The sequence below is a fragment of the Schistocerca cancellata genome, chromosome 10 (assembly GCF_023864275.1).
Source record: "Schistocerca cancellata isolate TAMUIC-IGC-003103 chromosome 10, iqSchCanc2.1, whole genome shotgun sequence".
Classification (NCBI taxonomy): domain Eukaryota; kingdom Metazoa; phylum Arthropoda; class Insecta; order Orthoptera; family Acrididae; genus Schistocerca; species Schistocerca cancellata.
Genome location: NC_064635.1, coordinates 132,984,655 through 133,010,562, shown reverse-complemented (window position 1 = coordinate 133,010,562; position 25,908 = coordinate 132,984,655). Strand labels below are relative to the sequence as shown.

The 25,908-nt window shown below is 44.1% G+C and overlaps 1 protein-coding gene across 1 annotated transcript in view; it reads right to left on the bottom strand.

Annotated features, from left to right (window-relative positions):
* The window catches only part of LOC126106193 (serine/threonine-protein kinase SIK1-like), a gene marked incomplete at its 5' end in the record, with an annotated part of 543,990 nt that overhangs the window by 87,243 nt on the left and 430,839 nt on the right, over positions 1–25,908 (bottom strand). Inside the window, 2 exons of the mRNA XM_049912429.1 lie at positions 9,237–9,439; positions 23,795–23,918. Of these exons, the coding sequence (XP_049768386.1) occupies positions 9,237–9,439; positions 23,795–23,918 (327 nt within the window). The remainder of the gene's footprint in view (positions 1–9,236; positions 9,440–23,794; positions 23,919–25,908) is intronic.

Genomic DNA, 25,908 nt, shown 5'->3' with positions numbered 1-25,908 from the left:
AGAGTCCTTACAAGGGAACCTCCCCATCGCACCCCCCTCAGATTTAGTCATAAGTTGGCACAGTGGATAGGCCTTGAAAAAATGAACACAGATCAATCGAGAAAACAGGAAGAAGTTGTGTGGAGCTATGAAAAAAATAAGCAAAATATACAAAGTGAGTAGTCCATGGTCAAGATAGGCAACATCAATGAGAATGTGAGCTCAGGAGCGCCGTGGTCCCGTGGTTAGCGTGAGCAGCTGCGAAACGGGAGGTCCTTGGTTCAAGTCGTCCCTCGAGTGAAAAGTTTACTTTCTTTATTTTCGCAAAGTTATGATCTGTCTTTTCGTTCACTGACGTCTCTGTTCACTGTAATAAGTTTAGTGTCTGTGTTTTGCGACCGCACCGCAAAACCGTGCGATTAGTAGACGAAAGGACGTGCCTCTCCAATGGGAACCGAAAACATTTGATCGCAATGCCATAGGTCAACCGATTCCACCACAGGGAAACGCATCCGATATATTCTATACGACACTGGTGACGGCATGTGCGTCACATGACAGGAATATGTTGTCGACCCACCTAACTTGTACACTTGGCGAATGGGTAAAAAGATTCCTCTACCTTGCCCGATTTAGGTTTTCTTGTGGATGTGATAATTGTGGTGTCACCGCGAGACACCACACTTGCTAGGTGGCAGCCTTTAAATTGGCCGCGGTCCGTTAGTATACGTCGGACCCGCGTGTCGCCACTATCAGTGATTGCAGACCGAGCGCCGCCACACGGTAGGTCTAGTCTAGAGAGACTCCCCAGCACTCGCCCCAGTTGTACAGCCGACTTTGCTAGCGACGGTTCACTGCCTACATACGCTCATTTGCAGAGACGACAGTTTAGCATAGCCTTCAGCTACGCCATTTACTACGACCTAGCAAGGCGCCATATTCAGTTACTACAATTACTATCTTCAAGAATGTATTCTGAACACATAATATTGTGAATCATGTACCGTCAAGAGCGACGTTCATCATCAATGGATTAAAATAAAGTATCGAACTAATTACGTCCGCTTTCTGAATACTGATTCCTTGTCATGTTTCAGACCTCACGTCAGTATAGTTCTTCCCTCCTCACGCCAGCCTGCGTGAGCTAAAACGCGTGCATTTCGGCCTCCACTCGTAACACGGTGTTGGCTCTTCTGCTAACACAAAAGCTTCCCCCTACTTATACCTCCCGAGGAGATCACGAGTGTAAAATTAGAGAGATACGAGCGCGCACGGAGGCTTTCCGGCAGTCGTTCTTCCCGCGAACCATACGCGACTGGAACAGGAAAGGGAGGTAATGACAGTGGCACGTAAAGTGCCCTGCGGCACACAGCGTTGGGTGGCTTGCGGAATATAAATGTAGATGTAGATTTAGGTTTCACGTGATTTCCCTAAATCGCTTCGGGCAAACGCTGGGATGGTTGCTTTGAAAGGGCACGGTCCACTTCCTTCCCCATCCCTCCCTAATCTGATGGGACCGATGACTTGGTCGTTTGGCCTCCTATCCCAAATCAACCAAACAAACCCACAGCCAAATCTGAATCCAGAGCACAAACTCAACCCAGAGTTAATTTATTTACTTATTGCCGCAGACCTGTTACCTGAAGTTATAAAACAGGTCGTACATCTCACAGTTTTTATTTTTCATCTTTTTTGTACTTTTCTTTCCTTTTGTTTTTATCCACATTTTACAAGAATAATACTTTTTAAATTAACAATAATTTAAAGCTGAAACGTAAATAAAATTTTGTTGTTTTACGAAGGATATAAAAAGATGATAGGACAGTGGAGAAATTTGTTAGTACCCTCACCGATGGTGGCTGGTGGTGAATATCTCGAAATGGTTTCTTCGAGCTGTCGTCCGGCAGTCACAACAAAAAAGTTTCCGTCTCTGCTGGTCCTTCACAAACATGCGCACATTGGCTGGTCAAGTAATGAAATTCTCCACCAGCCGTGCAATTGAGATGTTGCTTTTATTTTATTTTGACTAGCAGTTTCGTGCATTCCACTATGCTATCTTCAGGCCCCATACCCATATCTAAAAAACAAACGATATTTTCAGATAGTGCCATAGCAGTCGCAATCAAGTCTTCGAATGAATCCCTTGGGATATGGTACTGAATTCACGACATCAAGGAATATATGACACTGTATGACAGTATCGTTTGGTTAAAAATGGTTCAGAGCACTATGGGACTTAACATCTATGGTCATCGGTCCCCTAGAACTTAGAACTACTTAAACCTAACCAACCTAAGGACATCACACAACACCCAGTCATCACGCAGTATCGTTTATTTTGGGATATGCATATGGGGCCTGAGGATTGCATGTGGAATGCCGAAACTGGTAATCAAAATAAAACGAAACATCTCAATTACATGATTGTTGGCGAATGTAATTGGTAATTACAAAAAAGTTCTAGGCGCTTCATTCTGAAACCGCGCGACCACTACGGTAGCAGGTTCGAATCCTGCCTCGGGCATGGATGTGTGTGATGTCCTTAGGTTAGTTAGGTTTAAGTAGTTCTAAGTTCTAGGGAACTGATGACCTCAGATGTTGAGTCCCATAGTGCTCAGAGCCATTTGAACAAAAAAGTTTGGTTAGTTGTAAAGAAATAGTATTCCTCGTCCTATGTATTGAATTTAGCTGCTCTTCCGTGTACAGCACTTGGTGCTTCCTTGGCTGGATCGCCAGCACCCTATTCTTATTTACTATTACATCTCTTCTTCCTCCTCCTGTTCGTCTTCTGTTTCACTGTTTCCGCTGTCACTGTGAGTGCCACTGTCCACCCTCTGGAAATTGTTGTTACAAAGTCACAGCGTGTTCTGGTGAACCTTCTCTGCAGCATGTGGATGTAGGTGTCTGTCTCAGGCTCACAAAGAGTACCACTCAACCCAAACCCCGCTGAAACCGGAGCCCACCCAAACAAAAACCCAGAGCACAACCCAAACACAAATCCGAGGTCCAAACCGGACCTAACTGACACACCCAAAGCCCAATCCTAAAACACAGTCAAACTAGGATTGAGAAAAGCCTTCAGTGAGAGTATGTTTGTGTTAGTGAGTCCAGGGCATGTTTAATATAGGGCTGCAGATAAATATCGATATTATTTCCAAAATGTGTTATTAAATATCAGCGATATTACTTTTCTAGATATATCTACATCGAAATGACAACATCGAGCAAATATTTGAAACCTTTTGAAATTGTAGTAGAACATAATTGTATTTTGACTGCGTGAAGGTTTCATTACGTCCAATATCTCTCTTCGACCGTCTGAAGCATGTATAGGTGGCACAAAGAAGAATTCCAATTGCACTGGCTGATGGCAGTGAGAACGGAATAACAAGATTTCCGATGTGAAGAAAAAGCGCACCAATTGCATTTAAAAAAACAGTTTTTAACGCCACTATTGTGCTATTTCTTCACATCGGCATTCTTCAAAAGCAGTTGCTGAAAACGTTGAACAAAAATCGAAATTACAAGATTGGTCCATGCGGTGGGCCAAGATGTCTGAGGGGGAAATGCTGACGTAATCGGCGCTCGGCGCTACTAACAGAAACTGCAACCTTTCGCTTCATCATGCAATTTTCACATTACGGCTGCCAGGTCGCTGGCGTCTGCAGAAATGAAAATAAAGAGGGAAGTCGGCATAAAGTGTTCCGGACGTATCCAATATGTGACGAAACCGAACGACGGAACCAACGGACACCTTTTGTTGAGCCACTTACATGATGCATGGGTTTCGAAAAAGACGGTCATGTGAAACCCAGCTCGATCTATTCGTCCACGAGACTCAGAGGGCCATAGACACGGGTTCACAGGTAGATGCCGTGTTTCTTGACTTCCGCAAGGCGTTCGATACGGTTCCCCACAGTCGTTTAATGAACAAAGTAAGAGCATATGGACTATCAGACCAATTGTGTGATTGGACTGAGGAGTTCCTAGATAACAGGACGCAGCATGTCATTCTCAATGGAGAGAAGTCTTCCGAAGTAAGAGTGATTTCAGGTGTGCCGCAGGGGAGTGTCATAGGACCGTTGCTATTCACAATATACACTCCTGGAAATGGAAAAAAGAACACATTGACACCGGTGTGTCAGACCCACCATACTTGCTCCGGACACTGCGAGAGGGCTGTACAAGCAATGATCACACGCACGACACAGCGGACACACCAGGAACCGCGGTGTTGGCCGTCGAATGGCGCTAGCTGCGCAGCATTTGTGCACCGCCGCCGTCAGTGTCAGCCAGTTTGCCGTGGCATACGGAGCTCCATCGCAGTCTTTAACACTGGTAGCATGCCGCGACAGCGTGGACGTGAACCGTATGTGCAGTTGACGGACTTTGAGCGAGGGCGTATAGTGGGCATGCGGGAGGCCGGGTGGACGTACCGCCGAATTGCTCAACACGTGGGGCGTGAGGTCTCCACAGTACATCGATGTTGTCGCCAGTGGTCGGCGGAAGGTGCACGTGCCCGTCGACCTGGGACCGGACCGCAGCGACGCACGGATGCACGCTAAGACCGTAGGATCCTACGCAGCGCCGTAGGGGACCGCACCGCCACTTCCCAGCAAATTAGGGACACTGTTGCTCCTGGGGTATCGGCGAGGACCATTCGCAACCGTCTCCATGAAGCTGGGCTACGGTCCCGCACACCGTTAGGCCGTCTTCCGCTCACGCCCCAACATCGTGCAGCCCGCCTCCAGTGGTGTCGCGAAAGGCGTGAATGGAGGGACGAATGGAGACGTGTCGTCTTCAGCGATGAGAGTCGCTTCTGCCTTGGTGCCAATGATGTTCGTATGCGTGTTTGGCGCCGTGCAGGTGAGCGCCACAATCAGGACTGCATACGACCGAGGCACACAGGGCCAACACCCGGCATCATGGTGTGGGGAGCGATCTCCTACACTGGCCGTACACCACTGGTGATCGTCGAGGGGACACTGAATAGTGCACGGTACATCCAAACCGTCATCGAACCCATCGTTCTACCATTCCTAGACCGGCAAGGGAACTTGCTGTTCCAACAGGACAATGCACGTCCGCATGTATCCCGTGCCACCCAACGTGCTCTAGAAGGTGTAAGTCAACTACCCTGGCCAGCAAGATCTCCGGATCTGTCCCCCATTGAGCATGTTTGGGACTGGATGAAGCGTCGTCTCACGCGGTCTGCACGTCCAGCACGAACGCTGGTCCAACTGAGGCGCCAGGTGGAAATGGCATGGCAAGCCGTTCCACAGGACTACATCCAGCATCTCTACGATCGTCTCCATGGGAGAATAGCAGCCTGCATTGCTGCGAAAGGTGGATATACACTGTACTAGTGCCGAAATTGCGCGTGCTCTGTTGCCTGTGTCTATGTGCCTGTGGTTCTGTCAGTGTGATCATGTGATGTATCTGACCCCAGGAATGTGTCAATAAAGTTTCCCCTTCCTGGGACAATGAATTCACGGTGTTCTTATTTCAATTTCCAGGAGTGTACATATATGACCTGGTGGATGACATCGGAAGTACACTGAGGCTTTTTGCAGATGATGCTGTGGTGTATCGAGAGGTTGTAACAATGGAAAATTGTACTGAAATGCAGGAGGATCTGCAGCGAATTGACGTATGGTGCAGGGAATGGCAATTCAATCTCAATGTAGACAAGTGTAAGGTGCTGCGAATACACAGAAAGATACATCCTTAATCATTTAGCTACAAAATAGCAGGTCAGCAACTGGAAGCAGTTAATACCATAAATTATCTGGGAGTACGCATTAGGAGTGATTTAAAATGGAATGATCATATAATGTTGATCGTCGGTAAAGCAGATGCCACACTGAGATTCATTGGAAGAATCCTAAGGAAATGCAATCCGAAAACAAAGGAAGTAGGTTACAGTACGCTTGTCCGCCCACTGCTTGAATACTGCTCAGCAGTGTGGGATCCGTACCAGATAGGGTTGATAGAAGATATAGAGAAGATCCAACGGAGAGCAGCGCGCTTCGTTACAGGATCATCTAGTAATCGCGAGAGCGTTACGGGGATGATAGATAAACTCCAGTGGAAGACTCTGCAGGAGAGACGCTCAGTAGCTCGGTACGGGCTTTTGTCAAAGTTTCGAGAACATACCTTCACCGAAGAGTCAAGCAGTATATTGCTCCCTCCTACGTATATCTCGCGAAGAGACCATGAGGATAAAATCAGAGAGATTAGAGCCCACACAGAGGCATACCGACAATCCTTCTTTCCACGAACAATACGAGACTGGAATATAAGGGAGAACCGATAGAGGTACTCAAGGCACCCTCCGCCACACACCGTCAGGTGGCTTGCGGAGTATGGATGTATATGTAGATGCTACCATGCTAGCAAAGTTGTTATCGCCAAGCGTGAACGTGATTGGTTTTCCTTTCATCTCTTTCTCTAACGGGGATAAACAGGCAGCTAGCCTGTTGATGTACAGAATATCTAATAATAAAACCTTAAATAAACAGCCCTAAAACTGGCAGTACATTCACATGCACAAACACAGCCGATATTTTTATACATAGGTACATCGTCATTTGTACTGTTCATATAAACTATGTGATCAAAAGTATCCAGACATCGCCAAAAAATACGTTTTTCATCGTACGAGCATTGAGCTGCCATCTACTGCCAGGTACTCCATATCAGCGACCTCAGAAGTCATCAGACACCGTGAGAGAGAAGAAGATGTCACTTGCGTCATACGTCTGTACGCGAGATTTGCACACTTCTAAAAATAACTAGGTCCTTTGTTTCCGATGTGATACTGAAGTGGAAACGTGAAGTGACATGTACAGCACAAAAGCGTACAGGCCTCTACGTCTGTTGACTGACAGAGACCGGCGATACTTGAAGAGCGTCGTAATGTGGAATAGACAGACATCTATCCAGACCGTCACGCAGGAATTCCAAACTGCATCATGATCCACTGCAAGTAGTACGATAGTTAGACGGAAGGTGATTCAAATGGTTCAAATGGCTCTGAGCACTACGCGACTTAACTTCTGAGGTAATCAGTCGCCTAGAACTTGGAACTAATTAAACCTAACTAACCTAAGGACATCACACACATCCACGCCCGAGGCAGGATTCGAACCTGCGACCATAGCGGTCGCTCGGCTCCAGACTGTAGCGCCTAGAACCGCACGGCCACTCCGGCCGGCAGACGGAAGGTGAGAAAACTTGGATTTCATGGTCAAGTAGCTGCTCATAAGCCTCGCGTCACGCTGGTAAATACGCAACGATGCCTCGCTTGGTGTAAGGAGCGTAAACATTGGACGATTGAACAGTGGAAAAACGTTTTGTGGAGTGATGAATTACGGCACAGAAAGTGGCGATGCGATGGCTGGGTGGGCGTATGGCGAATGCTCGGTGTAAGCCATCTGCCAGCGTGTGTAGTGCCAATGGTAAAATTCGGGGGCAGGCATACATTGATGTTTTAAGCGCCTTCTTGCTTCCCACTGTTGAAGAGCAATTCGGGGATGGCGATTGCATCTTTCAACACGATTGAGCACCTGTTCATAATGCACGGCCTGTGGCGGAGTGGTTACACAACAATAACGTCCCGGTAATGGAGTGGTCTGCACAGAGCTCTGACCTAAATCCTACAGAACATCTTTGGGATGTTTTCGTTCGCCGACTTCGTGGCAGGCCTTACCAACCGACATCGTTACCTCTCCTCAGTGCAGCACTCTGTGAAGAATGAGCTGCCATTCCCGAAGAAACGTTCCAGCACCTGGCTGAACGTATGCCTGCGAGAGTGGAAGCAGTCATGAAGGCTAAGGGTGGGCCAACAGCATACTGAATTCTAGCATTACCGATGTAGGGCGCCACGAACTTGTAATTCATTTTCAGCCAGGTGTGCGGATACTTTTGATCACTTAGTGTATGGTTTCTTTTCTCGTATATTGGAAATCGATAATGTTTTTTGAAATATCGATGTTTTTGTAGTTGACTTCATCTATGTTTTTCCGTCAATATATCGTTCCCTTTCCCGATATACCTGATAGCTAGCAATGATAATTTTTTTTTTAAATATGCCCGATATTTTTTACAATATCAACAGTGCTAGTTCAGTCTCAAGCACGAGGTAACAGTTCACAGATGCACTTCGACAAAAACAGATTTTGGTTACAAACGCAGTCTCAGACAGTGCACGCACGGGTAGTAACTGCCGTACTGACAGGCAATAATCGGTCGGTATGGCTCTGAGCACTAGGGGACACTGTGGTCATCAGTCCCCTAGAACTTAACTACTTAAACCTAACTAACCTAAGGACACCACCCACATCCGTGCCCGAGGCAGGATTCGAACCTGCGACCGTAGCGGCCGCGCGGTTCCGGACTGAAGCGCCTATAACCGCACGGCCACTCCGGACCGGCAATATAACCGGTCGGTATGGCTCTGAGCACTAGGGGACTTAACATCTGAGGTCATCAGTCCCCTAGAACTTAACCACTTAAACCTAACTAACCTAACGACAACACACACATCCGTGCCCGAGGCAGGATTCGAACCTGCGACCGTAGCGGCCACGCGGTTCCGGACTGAAGCGCCTATAACCGCACGGCCACTCCGGCCGGCAATATAACCGGTCGGTATGGCTCTGAGCACTAGGGGACTTAACATCTGAGGTCATCAGTCCCCTAGAACTTAACCACTTAAACCTAACTAACCTAACGACAACACACACATCCGTGCCCGAGGCAGGATTCGAACCTGCGACCGTAGCGGCCACGCGGTTCCGGACTGAAGCGCCTATAACCGCACGGCCACTCCGGCCGGCAATATAACCGGTCGGTATGGCTCTGAGCACTAGGGGACTTAACATCTGAGGTCATCAGTCCCCTAGAACTTAACCACTTAAACCTAACTAACCTAAGGACAACACCCACATCCGTGCCCGAGGCAGGATTCGAACCTGCGACCGTAGCGGCCACGCGGTTCCGGACTGAAGCGCCTATAACCGCACGGCCACTCCGGCCGGCAATATAACCGGTCGGTATGGCTCTGAGCACTAGGGGACTTAACATCTGAGGTCATCAGTCCCCTAGAACTTAACTACTTAAACCTAACTAACCTAAGGACAACACCCACATCCGTGCCCGAGGCAGGATTCGAACCTGCGACCGTAGCGGCCACGCGGTTCCGGACTGAAGCGCCTAGAACCGCTCGGCTAGCCAGCCGGCACTGCAGCGCTCACCTCCCGGGTCTTGTTGCCGTCGATGCCGAGGCTCTGCATGAGGCGCAGGATCTGCTCGTTGGGCTCGGAGGAGGTGCCGCCCGCTCCGCTGGGCAGCAGCCGGGGCGCCTCGGCGCTCATCCAGCGGTGGCGCTTGATCTGCTCCACCGTGTACCGCCGGCACGGGTCCAGCACCAGCATCTTGCGGATCAGCGACTCGCAGTCTGCAACAGCGCCCCCCACCACACTGCGTGACGCCGACCGCACCTGCTGCTGGTCCAGTTTCATCCTCTAAACTAGCGGCGGGAGAGTGTTCAGACTCGTCAGGGGAGGGTGATTACTGTCAGTTGGGGACGATGTTTAGCATCGGCAGCCGAGGATGGGCTCTCGAACCCCCTTCTCTCTCTCTCTCTCTCTCTCTCTCTCTCTCTCTCTCTCTCTGTCTCTCTCTCCCCTCACAGGGGTAGTGCGCTTACACTTACGAGAGGAGTGAGTTTATATTTTTTGCAAAAACAGACATAATGTCTTATGGGATAACAGCAATCAGTGATTTTATAATGTTACTTAAAATCCGTCTTGATTCCAAAAAAAATTTTTTTTTATTATTCATATGACCGGTTTCGGTTCATTCAGAACCATCTTCAGATCTGATATTTCAGTTACAGGAGTAACCCGTCCAAATCCAGCAACTTTCACATGCTACGTCACATAAAATTGCAACCAAATCCAGCAACTTTCACATGCTACGTCACATAAAATTGGTTGCGTGTTTGGTTGCAATTTTATGTGACGTAGCATGTGAAAGTTGCTGGATTTGGACGGGTTACTCCTGTAATTGAAATATCAGATCTGAAGATGGTTCTGAATGAACCGAAACCGGTCATATGAATAAGAAAAAAAAATTTTTTTCCAGTCAAGACGGATTTTAAGTAACATTAGTTTATATTTTGACTAAAGTTCAGTATTGATCACACCTTTATGCTTTAATGATATAGGTAACCGGTTTCGGCTATTTTTACATAACCATCATCAGACCCATGGCTCCCTTAGGATGGTAGGCGGAGCTCTCCTCAGCTGCTACGAAGTTAACTGATGAATTAACTTCGTAGCAGCTGAGGAGAGCTCCGCCTGCCATCCTAAGGGAGCCATGGGTCTGATGATGGTTATGTAAAAATAGCCGAAACCGGTTACCTATATCATTGAAACATAAATGGTGTGATCAAGACTGAACTTTAGTCAAAATATAATAATCTATTGATCACTGTATTCCAAAAAAATGTTTACCAAGAAAGGAGTGTGTTTGGTCTACAACGGGAGTGTGTGTAGGCTGACGAGTTTGTTTGACTAGACTCACTAGGGGAGAGTGTTTAGAATCGCCAGGGAGGGAACGGCATTTACTATTGGGACGGCGCCCTGTCGAATCGAGAGGGTTGTACTTAAAATCAAGAGGGCGGCACTTAGAAAGTGTGATATCGATAGCTACGATGCCACGGCGCAGGTAAAAGTTCTTAGGTTGGCACTACGACACCGACAGCGCCTTCTAGCAAATCCTTCTAGATACAAGGCCTACGCACAGCGGCCATATTGGCACGTGACGTCACGAACTGTTGGCCATCTTATCTTTAGTCGGCAGTCCTGTTGACGTGTATGTTGTGTTGAAAGTGTGTGCCACACGAAACTGATATAGATTTCAAACAGTATTCGCCTACAGTTCTTCGACGTATGGGATATAAGTGTAGCGTTCCCTTTTGCCAGGGAAATCATAAATGCCAAAAAGGCATGAAACTGGACGTTTCGATTTCCCAAATGTGTGAAGTTAAGAAATCGCTAGATTGCAGCTATTCCCAGACAGGAATTTGTGTCTACGCATCATTCAAGGGTAAGTAAATGACAAAAAATTTGTAGCGTGTTATTTGTTTCCATTGCACCACATTTGCCAATTGTTTTTAAAAGCAGTTATTTATCATGTACCAGTATAATTTGCTTCTTAATTCTGGACCATTGCTGCGAGGTTAATACGAAGCTGGCTGTGAAATGTCTCTCATATTTGCAACTATTGTCACACAGAATAGTTATATTAATTAGTGTGGCTCGAAAATGTTTAGTATTCCTTATCATTCCTACCAGATTATTGAGTTTACAGTACTTTTATTTGGATGAGCTACAGAATGATTTTGTTCAGTTTTACATATACAGCTATTCGGAAATAATTTCAATTTGAGTAAACTACCTTAAAAAACTGTTTTAATGAATTCAGTGTTCGACAGATTAGGCAGTATATAAAGCAGAATTTCGAGGTAAGTGCGTTGAGATTAAATTAACAGGACTCTGTCACACGAATTTCAGTCAAGGATGTAGGAGAAACAATCTTTTCATGTGTAATGTTCTGAATTTCTGGAGAAACAGGGAAATAAAATGTTTTTTCGGATTTTTTTTATTTATTAAACATTGTCAGGAGGTGCTTCATTTAGTCGAATGATCTGAGTTTCGTGTGGGGTCAGAAAATTTTCAAGTGGAGAGGAAAATTTACGAAAATAACAGGGGAAACAAATTCTCAAATTCTGTAGGAGCTCCAGCTGCTTGATTTAAAACCGAAAACGTCTGCTTGTTGTTGCATATTGCCGATTTTTTACTGCAAGAAAACGTAGCTCCTGAGGTAAAAGACTTTAAAATTACAGTTTGTATTCAAGCCTAGAAACTCGTATTTAAGGCAAATCGTCAAAATAATTTTACATGTTGAAATAACATAGGGCAGTTTCGTTCAGTTACTTTACGCAATGATATAAATTTCCATACTTTCATTATAAGGCCACGTAGAAGACGAAAGCACGAGAATCCCTATGCGGTCTCAGCATGAAGTTCGTATAGCTGCAGAGTGCGTAACAGGAGCGTCCCTATACAGACCCGGCCATCAGTATGTGACGTCACAAGTGTACGCGTAGGCCTGTAGTCTAGGTGGTGTTGCCTCTAGCCAGCGCTGTCTAGCTCTACGAGCGCCGCTCCAGATTCAGCTCATTTGATTCCGACCGGACGACCAAGCAACTTAGCTTTTACTTCATAGGTGGCTAGTCATTACAGACTTTGTTACTTCAGTTACTTCAATAATACTTGCTCATCTCAGCCAAAGTTAAGTAACGCCACTTTTAGTTGCAGCACTAAGTGTTCTACCTCACCTGCTCCTCCTAGCTTCCTACATTCTGCCTACCCTTCTGTTTTCAGGAGCAGACCCACGCTCCGCCTTCCAGGCGGGATACAAAAGAAAGGAGAGGGCGGCGGCTAAAATCGATAGGGTTAGCGATTATTATCGAGAGGCAGCGCGAGTTGGGTGCCCACCTACCAACTGAAGTCTTCCAAAGAGTTTATTTTACAGTACATGAAACTAAAAGTTTCCGGTTACCAGTCACTGTTCTAAATAGTGACTGGTAACACTAAACTTGATGTTTCATGTAACATCAATAACAGTCATGGTAAAGCCAAACCTAAAGTTTTACAGGTCGGTCTTGATCACGACCGGATGTTTCAGCTGTCGAGAATTCTTCCGGGTTGTATGGCCGCGGTCCATGGAACTCTTCTATCCCTGACGTTTCGTCCAAAGCTACATTGGACATCTTCGGAGATGCTCCTGGTTCTGCTGAGTCTTGCCGAGTGACGAGTTGGACGTCGAAGAACGACACAGTAACAGCAGGCCTAAGGACAACGATAGGACACAGCGATGGAAGAACACGGTTTCTCCACGGATCAAAGCGGCAAGATTTTAAGGAAGCTTAACGTTCGACCGATTTTCAGACCAACTAAGAAAATAGGCCAAGCACTTCATTCCGTTGAGGATACACGTACCCCTCTGTCTGTAACTGGTGTATACAAGATTCCGTGAACATGTGGTAGGGTCTACACTGGAACTACATAGAGAAGTGTGAATACACTGTTGAAGGAACATAAAAGTCTTTGCCGACTAGGGAAAACAGACAAGTCAGCCGAGGTGGAACATGCTCTTCCGTCGGATGATCACGTAGTGAAATTTTCGGAAACTGAATTTTATGTACTATGACGAACTATTATCCACGGCTATATAGAGAAGCCATCGAAATATATAAACATGGGGATAATTTTAAGGTCCTGGCAGACGTTCGAGTCCTCCCTCGGGCATGGGTGAGTGTATTTGTCCTTAGGATACTTTAGGTTAAGTAGTGTGTAAGCTTAGGGACTGATGACCTTATCAGTTAAGTCCCATAAGATTTCACACACATTTGGACATTTTTGATAATTTTAACAGGAAAGAAGAAGCTATGAAATTCAGCGATGTATGGACAGTGGCGCTACAGCATCGATGACAAGTCTTTATCTTTGACGTACTATGATCGGTAGTTATATTTTATCCTTGAGAAGGTTTATATCTCTGCTATCACATGAAATCCAGACTACGTCCACTTTCCACGGTACTTCTTAGACGCCCGACTCATCAGTTGGCAAGAGTCAGCACAACCAGGAGCACCTCCGAAGATGTACAACGTAGCTTTGGACGAAACGTCAGGGACAGAAGAGTTCCATGGACCACGGCCATACAACACGGAAGAATTCTCGGCAGCTTTTACACTTCGCTGTTACCAGTTTCGGCTACTGCCATCTTCAGATCTGTTACAAACAAAAACAATGGTGTAACCAACTAATTACAGTTTGCTGAAGCTAAAACTACAAAAAGCCTGGTGCGACATAAGAAATATAAAAAGTATTTATATGATTAAGAGCCATACATACCATCCACACACAGCATAAAATATTCTGATGTAAGTATCAACGTCAAATTATATGAGGGGCGTTTGAAAAGTCCGTGCAAAGTCCGAGAGATGGCACCACCTGCGCGTATCGGGCTCATGTTTAGTTAGTAGCGCTTTGGAAAGAACGCACACCAACTTCCAGCCATATTGGTCTATTTCTTTTTGTTTGGCATTCGTGTGAATCAACGGAAGTCGAGTGATTGTCAAAAAACGGATTTTATGAAAGGCAAAACGCCTTAGGAGACTAAAGAGACGCTTGATAAACATTATAGTGACTCTGCGCCTTCGATTAGAACAGTTTATAAGTGGTTTCAAAATTTTCGGAGTGGCCATATGGGCACAAATGATGCTGAACGTTCTGACTCCCTGTGGCGGTTACGACTCATGAAATCATTTATAAAATCTATGATATCGTGATGGATGACAGAAGAGTTAAGGTGCCTGAGATTGCTGTTGTTATGGGCATCTCGAATGAACGGGTACATAATATTTTGCATAAAAATTTGGACATGAGAAAGCTATCCGCTAGATGGGTTCCACGATTGCTCACGCCTGACCAAAAACGGAATCGTGTGAAGTGTTGTAAGGATGGTTTGCAGCTGTTCAGGAAGAATCCGCAGGACTTTAAGCGTCACCGCGGATGAAAAATGGATACATTACTATACTCCTGAGACCAAAGAACAATCTAAACAATGGCTTACCAAGGGAGAATCTGCACCATAAAAGGCGAAGTCAATTCGTTCGGCCGGAAAGGTTATCGCGACTGTCTTTTGGGATTCGCAAGGATTAATTCTCATCGAACTATCTGGAAAAGGGTAAAACTATTACAGGTGCATATTATTCATCGTTATTGGACTGTCTGAAAGCCGAGCTGCAAGAAAAACGCCGGCAATTGGACCGCAAAAAAGTCCTTTTCCATCACGACAATGCACCAGCACACGCCTCAGCAGTTGTGGTCGCAAAATTAATGGAAAGAGGATTCCAACTCGTTTCACATCCCCCCTATTCTCCAGACTTGGCTCCATCGGGCTATTATTTGTTCCCCAATTTGAATAAATGGCTGGCGGGACAAAGATTTTATTCGAACGAGGAGGTGACTGGAGCAACTAATAGCTATTTTGCAGACTTGGACAATTCCTATTATTCGGAAGGGATCAACAAATTGGAACGGTGTTGACGAAGTGTGTAAGTCTAAAAGGAGACTATGTCGAAAAATAAAAAAGGTTTACCCCAAACAGGTAAGTTTTTTTTTTTTTTGCACGCACTTTACAAACGTCCCACATACATGTAGGTATACAGTAAGCACTGCTGGCGACACGGATGCGTCTGGTATTTACACGAATAACTGAGGCCAGCAGAGAGCACTAGAGCTAGGGTACACCAGTAGCCAGTGTCGCAAATTTAATAGTTAAAACGCAGTACACGCAGTCACTAATTAAAATTACTTCACAAGGCAAAAATGAGCATCTGACCACAACACGCGTACCGACACACAATACGCGGAATGAGAGCCATACACATATAAAGAGGAAACAGTAATAATGGAAAGCTCCAAGCCTGGCAAAGTAAAACACACAAATGTGTATAAGCCAGAATAAAAAGTTTAAAAACAGAATCACATCTAACTCGAAATATTCCACCACGAGAAAACAGTTAAGGGGCTCCGGAACGCCCTATACTTGCAATGTTAAAATAACGCTTATAAATTACATCTTTCCTCACAAAGTATTTGAGGTAGGAAGTTGAACTTTTTACAGATTATTTATTGGAATATGGGCTACAACTTAACACAGGGATTTTACAAAATTTTAATTCAGTTATTAAAGATGATTTTTTCAATTGCAATGAAAATTCACTTTTTTTGCAATTTTTTATTTATATATTCAAAAATATACAGTTTTATGGAAAAAGGCTGTGTTAAATTATGCAGAAGGTACTGTGTAACGTTTACTGAAAGTTTGAAACAAATATGTTTGGAAGATCCTTAGAAAACATGTAATTAGTATGAGAAAATAAAAGTTTTGGGAATCGAGCGACAAAGATTGGATTGACTTTTTAGTGCATTCCAGGTCCATAGGATGGATTATCTTCATCCTCTGCAAACTCCTCCTCCAGCTTCCTCTTGTTCCTCCTCCTGTTTACTCTTGCTTGTATTTCTAGACTCTTTACAGCCCTGTCTGCAGCCAGAAGGCGTTCCTTGTCTAAAGCAAGCATCGCTCGTACCATGTTAGAACCTATCTTCATTCCCATAATAACACATACCTTTGGCTTTCCAACATTTCTCCTTTTCTTAAAAACCTTCAGAGGATTTCTAATAACTTTACTTTTACTCATTATTATACTTCAACAAAACAGAGACTCAAGAAACAGAATTAATTACGAATATTTTCGAGATAACGACAGAGTAAATAAACATGAAACAATCGACAATCACACCAGCGATATATATTGAACCATCACAGGTTAGCCACAACACATACTTTATCTCACATCACTAAAATGTACCTGATGAACACGGACGCACCGTTTGACAGCAGTTTAACAGCGCCACAGTGGGTCACGCCCATGTAGAACACATTTAAAAAAAAATTTAAAAATAGTTGTAGTCTTCGGGATTGAATAAATTATATATCTATTAAAAGGTAATAGTCTGCAGATTCAGAAAACGCAAAAAAGTAAAAATTGAACTTTTCATGATTTTTAGCCTTTCCGGAGCCCCTTAAACCATAACCGTAAGTGTAAGGTAATTAACGAAACAGAGACCATTAATTAAGATAGTCGATAATACACCCGTGTGGGATCTCAATGGTGCCGCCTCGTGGCTTCTATGTATGAAGTTGTGGCAAAGAGCGCAGGAATTTACATTGTTAGTAAAAAGGTCAACAGTCATGCTACAGTCCCCTTGATCCAAGAACTTTCCACGCTGACGCGAAGGGTAAGATCAAGATGAAGCGCTAATCAACGAGCTTTAGGGCAACTAGGGAGCACTGCTAGGCTTCGTGAATACAGGGCAATTGATACGGCTACGAAACATTGCCTGAGGAAACTAAAAGAATATGCTGGGAGGAATTTCTACAGAGGAAACTGCAGTATGGCATATGGGGAAGACAATCTAAATTATTGATTGAAAAGGTTAAGGGACCTACTGCCATGTCCATAATTCGTGAGAGGATGGCTCAATGATGGTTGGATGGAGGGAGTCAGCACACTGCCCCACTTTCTGATGCTAACACAGACACTGCAACACATGTACATTAGAAGTGAACTAGATAACAAGTACGAAATCAGATGTTCGTAATACAGTTTGCTCGAGAAGAAGCTGCTGTTGCAATTTCCAAGCTCAAAACTGGAAAGGAACTTGGTCCAAATGGCGTCCAACCTGTGGTCGTGTGAATCTTAGGTCCACTGACTGTGCCATGTAGGATGTCCCGCATGGCAGGTGTGTTGTGTAGTATCAGGTACTTTATCGACCTCCTTTGCATCGTGGCCTGAGCCTTAAGGGCAAATAAATGGGTTTAGTGTGCTGTGGGAGTAGTACTGGCCTGCTTTGCTGAACTGTACAGGTTGAGATGGGTAGAGGAGAGTGTGGGCGTAGTGAGGGAGAAGAGGATATGGACAGAGAGTGGGGGGAAGGTCGAGACGGATGAGGGAAGTGGAAGGTGTAGAGAGATAGTGGGCAGGTGGAAAACTAAGAGGAGGAGGAGGTAGAGATGCAACGAGTCAGGGAGGGAGAGTAAGGTATTGTCAGAGGGACAGGGTGGGGGAAATGGACGGAGAGAGGAGGAGGAGGAGGAGGAGGAGGAGGAGGAGGAGGAGGAGATGAAGAGAGAGAGTGTGGGAAGGAAGAGATAGAGAGATAGATAGATAGATAGATAGATAGAGGTGGGAGGATCGGGTGGACAGACGGAGGGAGGTAGATGTGGCAAACAGAGGGAAGAGGTGAACACAGAATGTGGGAGGAGGAGGTATGTTCATGACATGGGTCAAATGCGTACACGGGTGAAGCCACAGGGGAAAAAGTTAGGATATAGTCATACAATAAAGGCTTTCACGACCGGATGTTTCAGCTGCCGAGAATTACTTCGTGTTGTACGGCCGTGGTCCACGGAACTTTTCTATCCCTGACGTTTCGTCCAAAGCTACGTTGGACATCTTCGGAGGTGCTCCTGGTTCTGCTGAGTGTTGCCGACTGACGAGTCGGACGTCGAAGAACGGCCTAAATACCGTGGAAAGTGGGCGTGGTCTGGATTTCATGTGATAGCAGAGATCAACCTTGTCAAGGATAAAATATAACTATCGATCATAGTACGTCAAAGATAAAAACTTCTCATTGATTCTGTAGCGCCACTGTCCATATATAGCTGAGTTTCATAGTTTCTTCTTTTCTGTTAAAATTATCCCCATGTTTATATATTTCGATGGCTTCTCTATACAGCCGTGGATAATAGTTCGTCATAGTACATAAAACTTCAGTTTTCGAAAATTTCACTACGGGATCACCCGGCTGACTTGTCTGTTTTCCCTAGTCGGCAAAGACTTACGTTCCTTCAACCGTGTACTCACACTTGTCTTTGTAGTTCAAATGTAGACCTTACCACATGTGCACGGAATGATGTATACACCACTTGCAGACAGAGGGAGTGGGACGTTTATCCTAAACGGAACGAAGTGCTTGGCCTATTTTCTTGGTTGATCTGAAAATCGGTCGAACGTTATGTTTCCTTAAAATCTTGCCGATTTGATCCGTAGAGAAACCGTGTTCTTCCATCGCTGTGTCCTATCGTTGTCCTTAGGCCTCCTGTTATTCGGTTGCAAAACTCTTATTTGTTTCCTTACTAGAGTATCCATTCTTCCCAAAGCCTGCGTTAGATGTTTTAACTCGGCGTCCAGATCCTTTTAGCTCTGTCCATTAGACTTTTAATTACACCTCTTTTCTGTTGTGGATGATAATTGGAATCCTTATGCAAGTATCTATCGGTATGTGTAACCTTCAGAAAGACTTTATGTTTCAAGCTGCCATTAGTCGTCTCATAACGAAGACATCCAAGAAGGATATTGCATTGTCTTTCTCCATTTCCATGGTAAAATGTATTTTAGGATTTAATCTATTTAAATAACAAAAGAATTCCTCTAAAGCTTTTCTGCCATGTGACCAAACCACAAATGTATCATCCACGTATCGATACCATCGACATGGTTTCTTATTCACCTTTTCCAGAGCTAATTGTCCGAATTTTTCCATGTAAAAGTTGGCGATCGTAGGACTCAATGGGTTACCCACGGCCACACCATCAACCTGCTCATATAGTGTTTCTTGTTAGTGCCCGAATTAAAGGTTTGTAAATTGAGAAATTTCCGTTAAGTTGAATATTTCTGGATTATCCGGGTTTTCGGTAATCTGAATAACATCAGGTACATTTGTCTTTATTCAGTATGCCTTAAATCCATATTCTGTATTCACTAGACTGTTCATCCCATTCAACACTTGCTGCAAATAATATCCATTTTCACTGAGAATAGTAATGCCATCAGCGAACCTTGTCAGTGGTATCCTTTATCCGCGAATTTTAATCCCAATGCTGAATCTTTCTTTTATTTGGTTCATTGTTTCTTTGATGTATGAACTGAACTCCAGGGATGGATGGCTGCTTCTCTGTCTTACACCGCTTTTAATCCGAACACATCGTTCTCTGTCTTCGATACATACCGTTCCTTCTTGGTCCCTATATATATTGTACAGTAGATTACTTCTCTTTTCGTATAGTTTACCAATTTGCCTGAGAATTTCTAACTGTACACTTCGAACACTTTTCCTGTGTTGGCAAAACCTGCTTGTTGGTTAAAGGAATCAGAAGACTATAGCAACAGACAGAAATCATCGTGTTCATCGGAAGCTCCAGACAGATACAGTAGAGCGTCGATTATCCGAAGTAATTGGGGGACATGGGTGTTCGGAAAACTGGTTTGTTCGGATAATCGAACTGTACATGTTTATTTGCCAAAAAGAAGTACTGTACAGTAAATTTATTCTTAAAAACAGGCATCTCTTTTAGTATTACAAAGTAACACACAAGGGCAACTTCAGTAGGAATATATAGCATGTGGCACAGTTTATGAAACAAAAATATATACATATTACATACGCATTTTGCATGAACAATACACACGGTATACAAAATTAACGTTTAAAAAATCGTTTATTTTGGTCTGTCTAAGCAAGCCTACACGCTTACGAGCAGCTAAGTCACGTACTTTTTTCATTACAGATATCTGAAACTGGTCACTTTCATCTTGGGCTTCAAACCATCGCAAGGCAGTATCTAAACAAGTGAACGCCACAGAAGCTGTTGGTATACTTTCATCTTCACTTTCTGGAACACTGATTGATGAGATGCTGGCTGCGTCATCTTTATAAGTGACGACGTTTACAATCTCGCTGTCCTGCATGATTTGGTGTTCCGGATCTGCTACATCGGAGTTCATACATTCATGAACGCCTTCATCACATTCGTGGCAATCTATTTCTTTTAGCATACCGAGAATTTCGGGCATATCATTATGTTCGTCATTTTCGATCATACCTTGTGAATTTTCTTCTGTGTCCAAACTTTTATTCCAGGCTTTCTTCAAATTCTCTTCTTTTACACTATTCCACGCTGCGCTGATCATGTAGGACGCGTCTTTCAAGTCAATATTCTTACGATTTCTTAAGAGACTTTCTTCTCCATCCTCTTCTCTTTCTAACAATAACTTACGCAACAATTATTTCCTGTAATATCGTTTGAAAGTCTCAATAACGCCTTGATCCATGGGCTGTAATAAGGAGGTTACGTTAGGTGGAAGAAATATTACCTTTATGAACTCGTCTTTTTCGTTTAAAATATCACATGACGGATGAGTTGGTGCATTGTCAAGGAGAAGTAGTGTTTTCTCCCTCTTCCCATTCTTTAGCTGATGACCTTTTACAGAGGGTACGAAAACGTCCAGAAACCACTTCATAAAAATCGTACTATCCATCCAGGTTCTCTTTTGTGAGGTGTACACAACAGGCAAGGCTGACATATTAACGTGCTTGAAACAACGCTGTTTTTTACTTTTACCAATGGCGAACGTAGGGTGGGAGAGTAACAGGTGCGAGCGAGTACACAGGTCGGTTAAGCGGTCGTTCGGTTGACCGACGTTCGCAGAATCGACGCTCTACTGTACTTGAATACGCACGATTATCCATTGTGCACGCTTGAGCCGTCTGCACACGGACCGTGCTGTCGAACGTCAACGTTGAGCGTGCCGAGTTCAACGTGCTGCTGAACGCTCGGAAACGATGCGACTTGTGCATACGGTACGTGGGCCCCAGCGTGGTACACGCGATCGCAACGCTCTCCAGCGGCAGTTGAGGGATGTTTCTAGTTCGTAAATCACACTGTTTACTCAACGGGCCCGCGTAAAATTCCCACGTTAGCTCTATTAAAACGCAAATTTCCTCCATCGTACAGGAAAAGGAAAGTACCATGTCCAATCAGTAAGGACGCAGGCCTATTAAAGTTCCATTACAAATAGTGCGTTACAAATCTGGAATAATTCTCCACATAAGATAAACATTATATCATCATTCCCACATTTTAGTAGAACTCCAAGGTCAGTCTTACTTCATCACTGTTCCTATCCAGTAGCAGAATCTTTGCAACATGTGAATTATGAAGCGTAAAAGAAAAAGGAGCAAAATATATTTATACAAGTAGCACAAGCTGTCCTTTGGATTAAGCCAATCGAACAGTCACCCCACAAAAAAAGGTGAATTTATATTTACATAACATCAAATATTATAGTATATACTAATATTAAACTAATAATAAAGTATCAGAACCTAATAAAAACGCGAATGTTAGGGAAAAAAAATTTGGTTGTGTCAAGACGCGAACCACCGCCCCAACAAAAATAACTCAATTCAGGTCAGTGGCACTACTCATTACGCTAAACCGACATCACGCCTTTTCGTTTCTAATCATAGTATCTTACCCCTTGCTGGAAACCTTAATCGAAGATATGTTACTAACTGAAATTTAATTATAACAAATAGTACCAAGGACAATGCGTTTTGGGTGGATCTTCAGTGTGTCGCTGCCTTCAAATAGCCTACTCTCACAATAAGCAAGTTACAATAATTCTTTTGCCACGAATATGATGTTTCTCATGATTTTATTGGAACGGATCTCACAGTTAACAATTGGTTTTGCAGTGATTCTCAATGTGCTGGTGCTCAGAAACGGCATATATACATATAGGCTTGAAATGAATGGCAACATGGCGCCTGACAACTCTGTAGGAGTTCACCGGTCTTGGATACGATGTGACGTCATTATGACGTATCACGCTACATCGAAAACGATAGAAACCGTATATCGACTATTCGACTTTTGTGAACTTTCGAGAGGTTGTGACAGGGTAGCGCTGCGCTCTGCGCCATTCGTTTAAATGTGTTTTGCGTTCCTTGCGTTTAAATCGTGTATTGTACTGTGTGTGTGTGTGTGTGTCCTGTGCGTTGTTTTTCGTTGCTCGTCTCTAATTGTGTGTTCAGCATTCGAGAGACTAATGAGAGAAAAGCTGAAAAGAGTTCAGCATCGATGACGACGGGCAATTGCGTGGTTATTGTGAATCTCAAGCAGAAATTGATGTACTTCTGACCCAGCTGAAGTGCGTCGGTTATTCGTACTCGGTGAGAAGAAGCACTCAGCAGCCAAAATCTTTAGATGCGTCAAGACACTGACCTTTCGTTAAGATTACATTGAGAAATCCACTTCCCCTCGTATTTCATCTCCGGTCGACGATTTTTCTTCAACAATGCCTCATATTTTTCTTTCTAAGTTCGAAATTCAATCATTCTACACACCAGTCATTACTGGACACTAAGGTACCTGTCTCTGCGGTCCGAGTGTAAAATTACTTGGAATTATGGTTGATAAAAGACTATCTTGGGATGGAAATATAAATTACTTAGCTAACAAACTTCCACGAGTTCTCTTTCAGGTATATAAATTAAGAAAAAAAGTCAGCAAGAGTATGCTGCTACAATCTAATATGTACTGACAAGACCAATTCGATGAAACCATACTAAAATATTGATAATAAATAAATATTGTTTTCGGCGTAAGCATTCAATCCAACAATCACACAATCTAATCTGGTCGGGACATAAGAAGACTTCACTTTTTTACGAAACGTGTTGTCCGTGGTGTTTTCAAGGCCACGGTCAGGAATATTTCTATTAATATCCAGCTCTTTTATTTTGGCGAAATACATATACGCTGCCACACTGAGCTGTTATCAGAATCGAACGTGTCAAAACAAAATGGTTCAAATGGCTCTGAGCACTATGGGACTTAACATCTATGGTCATCAGTCCCCTAGAACTTAGAACTACTTAAACCTAACTAACCTAAGGACAGCACACAACACCCAGCCATCGTGTCAAAACAAACCACTAGCTGACGACAGTTTAGAATCTCGAACGTTCTTAAAAGTCGATAGGTGTGTTAATCGACTAAAGCGTATATACGTCATATGACGTCACATCGTATCCAGGTTGGGTGAACTTAGCATCCTCCAACTCTGTACTGAAGGGAGACGGCGTGCATGTGACGTAGGGGGCGTTATGCCATCTTAATGGTCAACGCTCAGACGCACGCTCAGAATATCTGGCATGCCAGATATTGCTCTGCTTACCCAATGTGCACGATTATCCAAGCGTCACTTGAAAAATGAGGCTCATACTGGACGCAGCAGTTAGTGTCACGGAGCGGTACTCACCGGAGCTCATGAAGTAAGGGATGCGGAACCTCCCGGACAGCACGCGGTCCCTGAGCGACTGCAGGCTCGATCCGTCGAAAGGCAGGGCGCCGCACACCAGCACGTACAGCACCACGCCCAGACTCTGCAACAGGCGGGGCACCACCGTCTCTCCACACTCCACCCAACCAACTCGACACCAGCACACACACTCACGACATTTTTTTCAAAAGTGGATACAAAAATAGACAGAGAAATTGGTATGCCTAGGGACTAAATTCTGAAGGTAGCAGGGATACAATACAGGGTGCGAAAGGCTATTTACAATTTGTACAGAAACCAGATGACAGTTGTAAGAGCCGAGGGAAGCAGTGGTTGGGAAGGGAGTGAGACACGGTTGCAGCCTCTCCCAGATGTTAATCAATCTGTATATTGAGCAAGCAATGAAGGAAACAAAAGAAAAATTCGGAGTAGGTATTAAAATCAATGGAGAAGAAATAAAAACTTTGAGGTTCGCCGATGACATTGTAATTCTGTCAGAGACAGCAAAGGACTTGGAAGAGCAGTTGAACGGAATGGATAGTGTATTCAAGGGAGAATATAAGATGAACATCAACAAAAGTGAAACGAGGATAATGGAATGTAGTCGAATTAAGTCGAGTGATGCTGAGGGAATTAGATTAGGAAATGAAGACACTTAAATTAGTAAACGAGTTTTGCTTTTTGGGGAGCAAAATAACTGATGATGGTCGAAGTAGAGAGGGTATGAAATGTAGACTGGCAATGGCAAGGAAAGCGTTTCTGAAGAAGAGAAATTTGTTAACATCGAGTGTTGATTTAAGTGTCAGGAAGTCGTTTCTGAAAGTATTTGTATGGAGTGTAGCCATGTATGGAAGTGCAACGTGGACAATAAATAGTTTAACCAACAAGAGAATAGAAGCTTTCGAAATGTGCTGCTACAGAAGAACGCAGAAGATAGATGGGTAGATCCCATAACTAATGAGGAGGTCTTGAATATGATTGGGGAGGAGTGGCACAACTTGACTAGAAGAAGGGATCGGTTGGTAGGACATGTCTGAGGCATCGAGGGATCACCAATTTAGTATTGGAGGGCAGCGTGGAGGGTAAAAATCGTAGAGGGAGACCACGAGATGAATACACTAAGCAGATTCAGAAGGATGTAGGTTGCAGTAGGTACTGGGATATGAAGAAGCTTGCACAGGATAGAGTAGCATGGAGAGCTGCATCAAACCAGTCTCAGGACTGAAGGCCACAACAACAACAACAACAACAACAACAACAACATCCATTAAAAGTTTTTCGTAGGCAGGATAAGTAAACATTTCTGTCACTTATTAGTTTGAGTACAACGAAAAAGCAGTCCAAAGTTGCAAATTTAACTTTTTTCATTCACTCAGTGACTAGTTTCCGGCCGGGACCCACTCTCAAACTATCGTAACATAGTAAAAACTGGTATATCTGAAAATGCAAAACCATGTAAAAAATGTGCAAACGAACAATTAGAGCGCATTTTTGACACTTTTTGCATTTTCGGAAATACCACTTGTAGCGATGATTTGATAATGGGAGGCGGCCTGACACCAGTCATCGAGTGAATTAGAAAAAAATGAAATTTGCAGCTCTGGACTGGTTTTCCATCGTACAGTGTCAGTGTTGAGACAGGGATTAGTGATCATGATGTTGTCATTACGTCTATGGTCACGAAAGTTAAAAAGTCGGTCAAGAAGGCTAGGAAGGAGAGTATTCTTACCAGAAAGAGCAGGTAAGCAGTTGTTAGCATTCCACTTAGTAAATGAATCGACTTCATTTACTTCCGGTACGATGGACGTCGAAGAATTATGGGCAAATTATAAACACATTGTAAATCACGCATTGGAGAAGTATGTGCCGAAAAAGTGGGTTACGGACGGAAAATACCCACCGTGGTTTAACAGCGCAATTCGGAGAATGCTCAGAAAGCAAAGGCAGTTGTACTCGCGGTACAAGAAAGATCGGAAGAATGGGGACAGGCAAAAGTTAGTAGAGATTCGTGCTGCTGTAAAAAGAGCGATGCGCGAAGCATTCAACCACAACCACCATCATAGCTTAGCAAAAGATCATGCTGAAAACCCAAG